Consider the following 12,268-nt stretch of genomic DNA (forward strand, 5'->3'; position numbering starts at 1 on the left):
AAAACGGGGTGGCTCACGCCTGTAACCCTAGCGCTGGGGAGGCTGAGACAGGAGATCACTAGAGGTCTGATGATACCCTGTACCGAATAAAACAATATTTTTTAAGTTATTTTAAAAAAGGCTTTGAACAGATGCTTAAGTCATTCCAAATTTTGAAGCGATTAGACTAAGAATTGAAGATACTATTCTCAATAACAGAAGCCAAAAATTATTTCTTCAAGATTAACGAGCAGTGTGATACTTAGTGAAGTGACAGTACAGTTTTATTGGAACTACCAAAGTGCTACGCCGCCGGTAATTGTTTCTCTTGCTCCTTCTGTTGCACAGGATACAAGTTAGAGAAAACAGTGACTCCTGGGAGGACCAAAGCTTGTGTTACTTACTGAGAATGTAATTGTCTTCCTTGAATACCTAATAGAATTACGTAAAAGAGTGTTTAATAAATGAGCCCAAGAAACAATACAGAATGTACAATTAAGTACATCGATAACCAAAATATAGCTGGGTGTGTTAGCACCCACCTGTAATCCCAGCACTCAGGAGGCTGAGGCAGGTGGGTTGCTGCAAGTTTGAAGCCAGCCTGGGCAACATAGCTAGGTTGAGGCCAGCCTGCACTGCACAGCAAGACCCTGTCTCTAAAATCAAAAGCAATATATATTATATATCATTCACAGAAGTGATAAGGATATAACTTAGGAATACCCTTTAAAATCTAAAGGACAGATTTAGGGAAAAGCCAAAATTTTGAAACTTCAAGTTTCTTTCTAGTTTATACATTTACTGTGCTTATAGTCAAAACTCAAATTGTTGTCGTTCTTGAAATTGTGCCCAGGACTTTGCATGTGCAAGACAAGTCCCCCTGCAGCCTTTTCAATTTTATTTTGAGCCAAGTTCCCAAACTTGCAGTCCTCCTGTCTCAGCCTCCCATGTACCAAGGATTACAGGCATATGCCACCATCCTTGGTTCAGACAATGTTTGTTTGTTTGTTTGTTTGTTTGTTTTTATTTAGTACAGGGTCTCACTATACAGCTGTCTCGGCACACCCCGGGGGTGGGGCCAGCATGACACGCCAGGGACTGAACCCTGGTCACTGTGCCTGCCTACGCAGGTGCTTCAGTCCGATGAGCTATCTGGCTGGCCCCAAGAGTTGGAAACCTTTTCCCAAAGGTCCCTTCTCCCCTGCTTTGGTACCAGGAATTGAACTCAGAACCTTGCACTTGCCAGAAAGGCACTTAAGCCACTGAGCTATCTCCCAGGTCTCAGATAATTTTTTTAACTAAAATTTCTTTTTAAATTTCATAGAATTTGGGTTGTAAACAACTGTTGTTACAAGAAATATTTTAAAACATATTAAAAGGTATTGTAAAGCTACAAAAATCAAAATAGTATAGTACTCATGTAAAATACAATAATAGAATCCATGGGCAAAATTGTGCAGCCTACACTTAAACCTAGAACTAGGCATCGAGTTGGGTTATGGACTAGTAACATGTCAAATTGGGAAAGGAGTAGCAGGCAGCAGTAATGGGACAGTCAGCTCGTCCTAGGGTTCAGAATAGCAAATCAGTATCTTCACGTCCTCCTCCTTACTAAAATACAGGGCCGGTGAGATAGCTCAGCGGACTAAGCACCTACTTAGGCAAGCGCAGGGACTGCGATCCCATCCCCGGCACCACATGGCATGCCAGCCCCGCCACCAGGCATACTGAGAAATTACCAGAAATTTTAGACAAATTTGTACCTTTTTTAGGGCAACAAGAGAAAAACCATAAAGCAAATGATTTGATATCTAATGAACTGACTAATTAATTCTGTCAAATACAAAAGAAATCAGAACTAGCAAAAGACTAATTTCCTTGATTTACATTTGCTATTCCAAATCACTAAGAAAAGATTACCAAGGCAGTAGGGAGTGACCAGAGGATGTTACCAAGCAGGTCTCAGGAAAAGAAACCCTCACGGGAGCAGTGCTTGGAATAGCGGCCATCCTCCCCCGTGTGCCAGGGGCGGGGACCAAGAGAACAGGAGGCACAGTGTCCGCCCAGTACGGTGGGGACAGTCTGCGTGAGCCTTCTCTGGAGAATGTGGGAGCAGAGACGGGCTCCTAGCCTTCAAGGAGGGCTCTGTCGCTGCACCTGTTCTAAAAGCTCCTAATACCCTGATCCCAGCACGTCCCCTGCTGCTGTGTGACCAATATGGGTGCAAGATGGTGAGTGTTGTGGCGGTAAAGGACATGACAAGATTGTGTGAGCCAAGCTGAGCATGCGTAAAGCGGAAGAATTCAAATTTAATTATCAGTTTTCCTTTTCTGAAGGTGAAAATTAGAGGGTCAGGGGTATCGTTCAACTGTACAGTGCCTGCCTGGCAAGTGCAAGTTTGTGAGCCTGATTCCTGATACCCCCCCACCCCCCTCCCCCCCAAAAAAACAAGATGAAATTAAAGATTTTTTTACTCATCTGCATTTTCTGAATTTCCTCTAAGAGGTAGTACCTTTATAATCAGAAAAAAAACTAAACCCTGGTTTTTAAAGCTACTCATCTGCAGCGCTCAGAAGCCACCTCTCTGTCCCAGCCCATTCTGGCCTTCTCAGGGTCCCCACAGCAGCCTGTCTGCTCTTCCACGCCTCTCGCCAGACACCCTGTTCTCCAGATGAGAAGGGGGAGGGGTATTCAGCGTAGGGGTGAGCCGCCCTCAACCGGCAGCAGAGCTGAGGCGTGAGGCCCCAGGACTAGCCAGCGGCGGCGGCGGCGGCGGCCCCTTCCAGCGCGCCACTTCACGGAATCTAGTCTGTCTGTAGGGCCCACCTTGCTCCAAAGGACAGTTTGATTTTTTTTTTTAGATGCAATTTTATTTTTTTCTATAATTGTATTGAGAAACAAATAGCAGTGAGACAGTTTCAAACCAAATTGATTTTTTTTAACTTTCGTATGGAGTATTTTTAATTTGCTCAACACTATGAATAATTAAGTTCTTCTGGTTTTTTTCAGGTTGCTGAAGCACATGTGCCTAATTTCATTTTTGATGAGTTCAGAACAGTCCTGTAATTTTTTTCAATGAAAGGATTACCCTTTAATCTTCCCATCACTCAAATGGATTTGCAAGTGAAGAGAACTCAGCTGCTCACATAACTTCTTCCCTGTTTCTGAGGAAGGTGCATCTCAGCACTGGTCAGCGTCATTTTATTTGCAGTGTGTATCATGTGGAAGCAAACACAGTTTTGTAAAGTCTCTTATAAATACTGAATGTAATTGTTACATAAAAATCCATTTAGTTTTATGTTCTAAAGGACTAATTGTGCAACTCCACGTTTTCAGTAAACTTTTACTGCCAGTAACCAGGCTGTCTTCCCTCTTTGTTTCAGCGTGTGTATTCATCCAGGCCTGGTGTGCACATCCGTAATCTCGGCACTAGGGGAGGCCGAAGCAGGAGGATCCCAAGTTTGAGCCCAGCTTGAGTAACTTAATGTCTTAGCAAGACTGTCTCAAAATAAGAAATGAAATGGCTAGGGATGGAACTCAGCACAAAGGCCCTGGGCATAATCCCTAGTATTGCCCAAAAAAGTACGTGCATTGTATACAAACCTGGCCTGCACCATTGTGGCGGCACGCCCAGGGCAGCAGCGTACGGTGATGGCCCGTCCACAGCCAGCCTGCTGCAGCGGCTGACGCCCAAGGCTCAGCATCGGCTTTGCTCGGCCCCACGCCCTGGGCGCCCTGGGCTCGTAGTAGCTCCTGCACTCCCTCCCTTCACTGCTTCTAGACCTTCCCTGTGCAGCCCAAGTCCTGCCCCAGTCTCCAGAAGCTTTTTGCTTTTTTTTTGGTTTTGTAACAGCTCATGTCTGATAAGCATTTAACTCCCTCAAAATCCTAACTTCTACCGGAAAATACCACAGGGAGCTGTAGTACCATAGTGGCAACGTGGGACATGAACAGTTTTTTTGTTTTTCGTGGAACCAGGGATTGAACTTGGGTCCTCGTGCTTGCCAGGCAGCGCTTATTCCACTGAGCCATCTCCCCAGCCCATCAACAGCTTAGATGAAAGCAAGAAAGCTGTTTTCAACCCTGTGGCAAGCTGTGTCCTCTAGAGAGGAACAAACGAGACTAAAACAGGTCTGTATCGTAAATGCACTCCCAGGCCGGGCTCAGGGCTTGGTGCCCAGCATGGCACCACCAGGCCGTGTGGGCACCTTCAGGGCACAGGGCTTACAGAAAGTCAGCAGGGGCTACAGGTTGTCCTTGAAGGGAGTTTGGGACCCTTGCCCCATCCTGCCCTTCTGCTTCTCAGCTGCCCTAAGGTAAAGAGACTTCTGCCACGTCTCCTGCCGTACCGTGCAGTTGCTACCAGACCGAGTGACCGTGGACTGAAACCTCGCACTGTGAGCTGAAATACATCTCCCCGGCGGATGGTGCTGGAATTTAGAGCAGTGGAAAGCTGAGCAGCACAGAAAGTCTGCAGCCTCAAAGTGCTGGGCAGTCACTGGCCAAGATGCCCTTGCGAGGGGACAAACTTGTCTGCTACACCTTGCTCCAGGCCAGCCTGTTGAGGTCATCTGTAAAATTTGGGCTGAGTACTTGCTCAGGTTCCTTCAGTTGTGTGATTTTGAAGGTACTTCCTTTTGTTGGAAGGCCTCAAATCCTGAGGTACTGAAAGAGGAGGAAGGAGAAGGAAAAATAGGACAGTGACTTGTTAGGCTTCCTTTGTTTCTTTTGGCAGAACCGGGGATTGAGCTCAGGCCCTTGCACTTGCCAGACAAGCACTTATTCCGCTGAGCCATCTTCCCAGCCCTCCATTGTTTCACTATCACAGAATGACTAACAGGAGCCGGTGGAGAGACGCCTCAGACCCTAGGCATGGCGAGGCTTCCAGCCTCAGGACAGGACTTGTTTTCAGGATCCGGACTGCGCTCAGGCCTGCTGCTGGCTGAGCAGGCGCCCCACCACCGAGCGCCCACCCTGCCCTCTCGTCCCGCCCCTACGCCCCACCCCCTGCCGGCTCAGCGTGGGTGCGCAGTCTGCAGAGCTGCTGCTGAGGCAGCAGCCACGCACAGGCAACTTGCTATTCCATTCAGCATCTCTTAAGAGTAAACGAGGTGAGATGTCTGATTTCCTATAAAAAGAAAGCCCACTGCTGAAAAAAACCACCAGATCTGGGAGTTTTTCATCAAAAAATAGAAGTCTGTGGCAAGGCAGAGAGAAATCTCGTGAGTACATGCACCCACTATGTGCTCCGCTGAAACATGGGATGCCAAACACTGACTAGGCAGTTGGCCAATGAGACACTTTCTCAAGTGAAAGAAGAAACATACAAATTCAAGTAAAATTTTTAAGTGCACAATCATTTTTATCCCAGTCACTAGAACCTTCCAACTAATATTTCACCCATTTATTTTCATGGCATTGAGCGTTCACTAAGGTTTCAGTGATGCCCAGGACAGAACTGTCCACAAACCTCAGTATCAAGAGACAGATTTTGCAAGTCACCACGAGCTGTTTTTTTATTCAGCAAGAGGTGATGGTTTACTCAGCCCAGCATGTGGCGCAGGCCTGTCACCAGCACTCCTGAGGTGAAGCAGAAGGATCTGAAGTTAGAGCCCAACACGGGCAAATGAGCAAGAACCTGTCTCGAAGTAAACAACTGGGAGAGGGCTGGGCTACAGCGGCAGAGCACCCGAACGTGCACAAGACACTGGGGTCAAGCCTCAGTGCCAGAAGCCGCTGGGGCGTAGGCAGTGAGAAGGCACTGCGTTCCACCCCCAGTACCACAGAAAATAAGACTGACTTTAGGCCACGCACTTATTTGTGCACTGACTTTCTTGAGATAATGCTATCCTCACTTAGGGTCACAGAAAAAAAACGTATAAAGCCCTTTTTTGCTATGCCTTCAGGGACCTGATATTTTCAGAGCACCCAGAAAAAAAGAGTTCAGAAAAGAATTTCCCAGAACTACCCCGTGGACTGGCTGGGCCTGGGGAAGGCCTCAGCACGACCTGAGGAGCAGGGCTCTGCACCTCGCCCGCACCTGGCCTTTTCTGCCCTTACCATGCAGCTATGGAAAGGAGCCCACAAGAAGACATGGTCAAAAAAAAAAAAGACACGGTCCACCATTTTATTTGGATACCCCAAGACTTGTCCCAAATACTGAAATCGAAAGAAAAACGCAGTTCCTCAGGTTAGCACAAACTTTTGGTCACAATCATTTCTTTTAAATATCTAGCCTATTTTTACCCTTCATTGTAAATTGCAAGTTAAGGCATATATTTACATGCTTATGTACAAAAAAACTTCACAAACAAAGCAATCCCAATCTTGGTCCAAGAGTTTCCCCTTTAGAAGTAGTATAGCAAAGTACTACGCTGGGTACACTTTCACTCTTCGGAAAAGTCTTGCAGGACTTGGTGAGTTCAAGTGGTTCCCTTTAAGCTTCATGAGCCACGTATTTCATTTCTGAGTAAATGAGCGGAAAGATGACTGAACACGCTTTGTAAACTATAGCACCACTACTGAGGAAGGCTCGTGGTTTTGTAATCCAAGGTTCTGTTTTAAAGCAAAAATACATGGCATAGGCTGCCACAGCAAAGAAGTGTCCAATTAAAACTAGAGGGTTTGGAGACAACCTGTAATAAAAGAAGAAAAACATTGGGTCAGACCCACAGACAAAAATTCACTCATAAAAGGTTCCAGTGAGGTCACCCATAAAGCTTAAAACCGATTGCATTTTGAGAAGACTTTACAAACTTGCCTGCTTGCTGCATTTGACGGCAAGAACAGAAAGATGCTTTATAGGAAATTACTTAGGGTAATTCCCTTTGGAGGAGCTGTTCCCTTCACTGATCATGAGCTCCAAGGCTAAAGCACTGGACGGCCATGCCTGTTGGGCTCTAGACTTTTCAGCATTTACGGGGACATTCACTTACGCAGGAAGGAAACCTGACTCGAAGAATCTCCTTTTGCACACTTCCCAAGAATAGCTCCACATGTGTCTACACTGGCAAGCTGAGTTTCATGAGTTCTATGCTGTGTGACTCATGACACATCTCAGAGGAGAAGTTCGGGGCAAATAAAGAAGATGTTTTACTTTGCACACTCAGCAAACTGACAGGCACGACCTGGCGGCAAGCTGCCAGTGTAACGAGTGAACGTAAACTAAATGCAAAAAATTACTCTGCTCCACTTTCTGACCCTGCTTCCTTGTCAGACCGCAAGGAGGCGTGGTGTACCATCGATAAATCATCACCAGACTGAGAGTTCCCAGAACAGGCCTACACAATACAGCAAAGTAAAGGTCGAAATGTTTCTGACTGTACAAAATAACTAAGGTGTTGCCAACCAACTGGAAAGCGCTGCTGTGGAAGTCAGGACCACGCGTGCGCAGATGTATGTTGAACGGAAACGAAGCCATGCTCCAGAAGGAATGTATGCTGAGCAATGGGCACGCTGTCCCCGAAGGCACTGTTCTGTGTTAAATGACAAATCTGTTTGCCAAACACGATGTGGTTTCTAGTTTTAAAGCCTCTCCACTCCCGGCTGGCTCACTGTTTGGCCTCTTCTGCGTGAGTGTGCTCAAGCGGTCCCAGGCCCAGTAATAGACTCGTACATTTAATACTGGATTCTGGCCTGCTTTCTATACTGATAATCCCTAACGGCCGGGGCAGAACAATCCTGTTTTCTCAGAGCAGGAATCCTGTGTACTGTGAAGTCTTAAGATGACTGCAGTATGTGCCTGCTCAGGACCTCGAGACCGAGAGGGCCTCTTAGACACTGCCCTCGTCGATGACTGGGACTCTCTAAGCTTCTCAATAAATATGCTGTGCTTGCTCAGATTTGATTGGGACCCCTGTGGCCGGTTACATCCAGCCCTCCTGTCAATCTGCAACAGTTCTACACTTCAATCAAGCTAATTTTTGTAATTGAGGTCTCTCATATAAAAGAAACCATGCACTATTTAAACTTGTGTGCCTGATTTACTTAACATTACAATCTTAAGGTACATCCTAGAAATGAATCCAGTTTATCTTTAACACAGTAGTACTCCAGTGTGTAAACATGTTTCCTTCACTCATCTACTGATGGGCATATAGGCCTCTTCTAAGATTCAGCTGTTATGAACTGTGCTGCTATAAACACGGGTACGCACGGGCGAAGGGCAAACTAAAAGACACAGTAAGTAGGGAGCTAGATCCTTCGCAAATGAGAAGGGGTTTGCGAGATAGAGGAAAGGTAATTAAAAAAGAAATGAACATGTACTATGTACATAAATCAACACACAAGGATGTGTGCAGACATGTACTAATAAATTAATTTTTAAGTTCTAATTTCTCAGTCTGTCATGGCTCCCACAGATCCACCCATGTAGGTAAAAATGAGCCTCCGCGTTACTGGAGGTTTTAGCCTCCCTCTATTGCCACGTCTGATGGATAGAGCTTCCTGAGTGTGAAACACTGTCCACCACTACCTTTTTTTCCACTCTTGGGGCCACTTTCTGACAGGGACACTGGATAAGATAACAAAACCCTTAAGGAAGAAAGATTTCCACACATTAATAAAATCTGGAATACATGTGTCCTCTCTGACATCAGAAACAACTTACACAGAAAGCAGTCCAACGGGACCAGAAACACACTGTCCACCAAGTTTGAAATAAAGAAAACAGGCTCTCCTTAGTTGATGTAAGGAATCTAAAATGAAATGTAAAAGTTACTCTCAACCAAAATACACACTGAGGGTGATAATCATATGTCAGAAAACATAACAAATACTATGTATTACAAAAATTTTCAAATATGTAGTCCTAGAATTTTAACATTCAAAATTTCTTTTGTATTCCATAATCAGTAGTATGGGTAGTACCACATATAAGAATAAAACTGGGGCTGGCAAGATGGCTCCGCAGGCTAAAGCACCTGCTTCGGCAAGCTGAGGCAGCCACAGGACACCGCGGTTCGATGCCCTGCACCACCAGCCACGCAAGCCCTGCCCTCACGGTGGGCTGAGCCGGCCAAAAAACAAAAAATAAAACTGCTTCTGTTAGCAAATGACTGCTAATTTTTAGAGCTCAGGAACTGAGTTGTTCAAAGATTGTTTGATTTTGTTGTAAATTCAGTAAGTGATGTAAAATAGTAACAATTCTAGAAATCAAGTTACTTCCTTAGATACCCAATCCATATCTCCATGTATCATGTAAAAGACCCAGTAAAAATGTCTTCTCTATATAAATTTTGAATACTTCTCAAAGCAATTCATTAACCTTTACAACATTTAATAATGAATAATCTTTCTAAAAGTTTAGAATCAATGTTCTTTTGAAGTATGCTTAGACTTTTCTAAACTTTTTTTTGAGGGGGGTACTGGGAATCAAACTCACACCCTCAGAGCTGGGGAGATAGCTCAGTAGAATAAGCGCTTGCCTGGCAAGTGCAAGGGCCTGAGTCTCTCTTGCCAGGCAGGCTCTGTGCCACTGAGCTATATCCCTGGGCCCTAAACATATTTTAAAAGATGCAAACAAAACACGTTTCTTCCAACAAAATCCTCTCCTCCAGTCTTTCATTAACTTAATGTTGCTTTGTTGGTAACTTCCAATTATAATGGAAGAATACAAGAATTGAGAAAAGCTTAGAAAGAAAATCTTACTTTATATTTGCCTAAGCAAACACTTTAACTTCTATGCCAATTTAGCAAGGAAGACTGGTTTTGCTAATCTCCACGGCTTTCTTGCCCCTCAGTAAGAGTTAATGGTCAGGAGAGCTACAGGAAACACTGCGGCTGTGTTGTCTTGCAGTCATCATCAAAGAGCTCGGGAAAAAGCTGAGTGCGTTTGGATGTCACATATTCTCACGAGGGAGGCGCAATCATTTAGACTAACCATCATCGCTCTCCAACACGCAAACAGAAGCCAAAGCATGAGGCTGTTTCACATGAGCAAAAGGTAAATGCACTATGCTACTTGTGCTTTTTAACAGGAGACAAACTAAACTTGTTCTGAAGTTATTTCTAAAATATTACCCTCAAAAAAAAATTGAAACTCGTGTTTAGGAAGAAAAAGAGCATCTGGCCTATTCAGACACAGCTGGGAAGACCTTCCAGCATGAACCTCCACGTGAGGACATGCGCAGTCTGATCTGGGCCAGAAGAACTCAAAATCAGGAATGACCGAGGCACTGCTATCGATGTTGTCTAAGGAGAGTCAGCAGCCTTCCCGATCAAGGCATGGAACACAGGAGGATTACAAACTAAAGATCTAAAAAGGGGGATACAAACAAACGGCCATTTGGTATCTGTATATTCAAAACAGGATGGACATACAGCGGCATTCTCTAAATTCAATGAATAGAGAGACTTGTTCTAATGGTGTCTGTGGACAGGATATCATGTCTGCATCTTGAACAATGAATAACCACTAAGACAACAATATGCAATGCATTAATTATTGAAACTGTGCTTGTAATTGGTTGTGAAACTGTCTCTTTTCTATTTGTTTCTCAATAAAATTATTTAAAAAAAAACTAAAGATCTTGCTGCAGAATGGAGTTTAAAAAAACTACTTGTACCAAACTGGGCATGGTGCAAAAACCAAAAACCAACAGTCAGGGAGAGAAAACTACAAACTTAGTAGTCAGCTAACTGAATAACACTTTAATTTCTGGATCGTTTACTAATCCTTATAAATAAGTTCCTTTGCTATGCTAAAAAATATTCAATATTGTACATTAAAAAAATGTTTATACTTACCATCTCTACCAGAGAATAGTTCATAAAGAGCCTGGGCAAGGATATTCACCACAAAAGAATGAGAACTTTTTCTGGACCAATAGAATGATCTTTTAGCCTAAAAATGAAGAAGACCACTTACTACACATAGTGGGGGGGCGAAAGCATAAACTGTTTAATCTCACCAAATTGGTATTTTTATTTATTTATTTTTTTTATTTTTCTCCTGAGCACTATGAGCAAGCCTTATGTTTGTTGTTCACCAAAAATTCATTTTCAGAGCTGGGGTCAAAAGACTCCAACGCCGGAGCGCGCTGGCGTATGGAATCCTGCTTTATGTTCTGCCACAGGCCAGAAATGGAGGAACTCTGTGAGATGCACAGTGGCGGGTGAGGTTCACACCTGGGCACGCCTGCCTCAGAACAGCGAGGCGCAGACTCCTGGTGCAGGTTCCCCACCAAAGCCCTACAGACACAGAACTATTTTGTCAAGAATAACCTAGTCGGGGCTGGGGAGAGAGCTCGGCGACCTAAGCCCCCGCCTGGCAAGCACAAGGACCCAGATTTGATCCCTGCTACTGCATGGCGTGCCCGCCCTGACCGAGCTATGCCACCAAAACCAGGCCTGGTGGTGCACGCTTGTAATCCCAGTGCTGGGAAGGCTGAGACAGGAGGATCACAAGTCCTACTGCATAGCGAGACCCTGAACCAAATATTTAAAAAAAAAAGATTAAAAATAATTGTAATACCCTAGTAGCTTACCTGCAAAAGAGCTGCATCATCGTACAGATCAGGGATGCCCTTCAGCAGCTTCCTCCACAGCTTTACGTCTTTTAGAGCAACAGTCATTCCTCCGCCAGTGAGAGGGTGCCGCACGTTATACGCATCTCCCAGCAGCAGCACGCCTAGCAAGAAGGAAGACAAAGATTAGAGGTCCTGTACCAGTCTCCAGGACAAAACAGAGAAAATTACTTTGTATTAGCTTAGAACCACTGATGTAAGCTGGTAAATATGAAGACTGTGCAAATCCAAGGGAATGAACGAGCAAGCGTGGTGGGGCAAAAGTTCCACAGTGAGTCAATCCTTCTTTATTTGCTGCCCAGCACGTGCCAGGCACGGAGGCTACCAGGAGAAACAGAGTATCTCTGCCTCATGGCGCTCACGTACGGATAATGTCAAAGCCAACAATGTCAACACATTTATCCTCTTTCAAAATAAGAAATAAAAAACTACAGGCACAAACGAAAAGTCTTCTACAAGACAAAGCAGATCACAGTCTCAGACACTTCCCAACAGTGGCAGCTGCCACGGAACTGTGGAGAATGTCTGTTACTACAGTGTAAAGGGAAACAGACAGTTTCACACATTCTACATCCTAGATATTATTCAAACCCACTCCTCACTCTCCATTTTACAGTCCTAAGTTTAACCATGACTTATGCAAAACCGAAATAGCCCTACTGTATGCTTTAGTCTGAGCTGTATTCTACACTTTCTTCCATGACAGTGTCAGAGTAACAGTTCTAAAATAAAAGCTTAAAGCCACCACCTTAAAACTTCTCAGT

General features: G+C 44.6%; 2 protein-coding genes across 3 annotated transcripts in view; one reads left to right on the plus strand and one right to left on the minus strand.

Annotated features, from left to right (window-relative positions):
* The window catches only part of Washc5 (WASH complex subunit 5), a 58,792-nt gene extending 55,457 nt beyond the window's left edge, over positions 1-3,335 (plus strand). Inside the window, exon 29 of the mRNA XM_004634422.2 lies at positions 2,989-3,335. Coding sequence (XP_004634479.1) covers positions 2,989-3,045 — 57 coding nt within the window. The 3' untranslated portion in view covers positions 3,046-3,335. The remainder of the gene's footprint in view (positions 1-2,988) is intronic.
* A 2,757-nt stretch (positions 3,336-6,092) lies between these two features.
* Sqle (squalene epoxidase) overlaps positions 6,093-12,268 on the minus strand; it is a 26,092-nt gene continuing 19,916 nt past the window's right edge. Inside the window, exons 8-11 of one of the 2 annotated variants that reach the window (XM_004634454.2) lie at positions 11,466-11,608; positions 10,726-10,822; positions 8,588-8,675; positions 6,093-6,614 (exon numbers count right to left, since the gene is read on the minus strand). In XM_004634454.2, coding sequence (XP_004634511.1) covers positions 6,416-6,614; positions 8,588-8,675; positions 10,726-10,822; positions 11,466-11,608 — 527 coding nt within the window. In that variant the 3' untranslated portion in view covers positions 6,093-6,415. Of the gene's footprint in view, positions 6,615-8,587; positions 8,676-9,460; positions 9,870-10,725; positions 10,823-11,465; positions 11,609-12,268 lie in introns of those variants that run through there. The other variant, XM_023718754.1, reaches the window with a different exon arrangement.

This window comes from Octodon degus, unplaced genomic scaffold, assembly GCF_000260255.1.
Source record: "Octodon degus isolate 3935 unplaced genomic scaffold, OctDeg1.0 scaffold00062, whole genome shotgun sequence".
NCBI lineage: Eukaryota > Metazoa > Chordata > Mammalia > Rodentia > Octodontidae > Octodon > Octodon degus.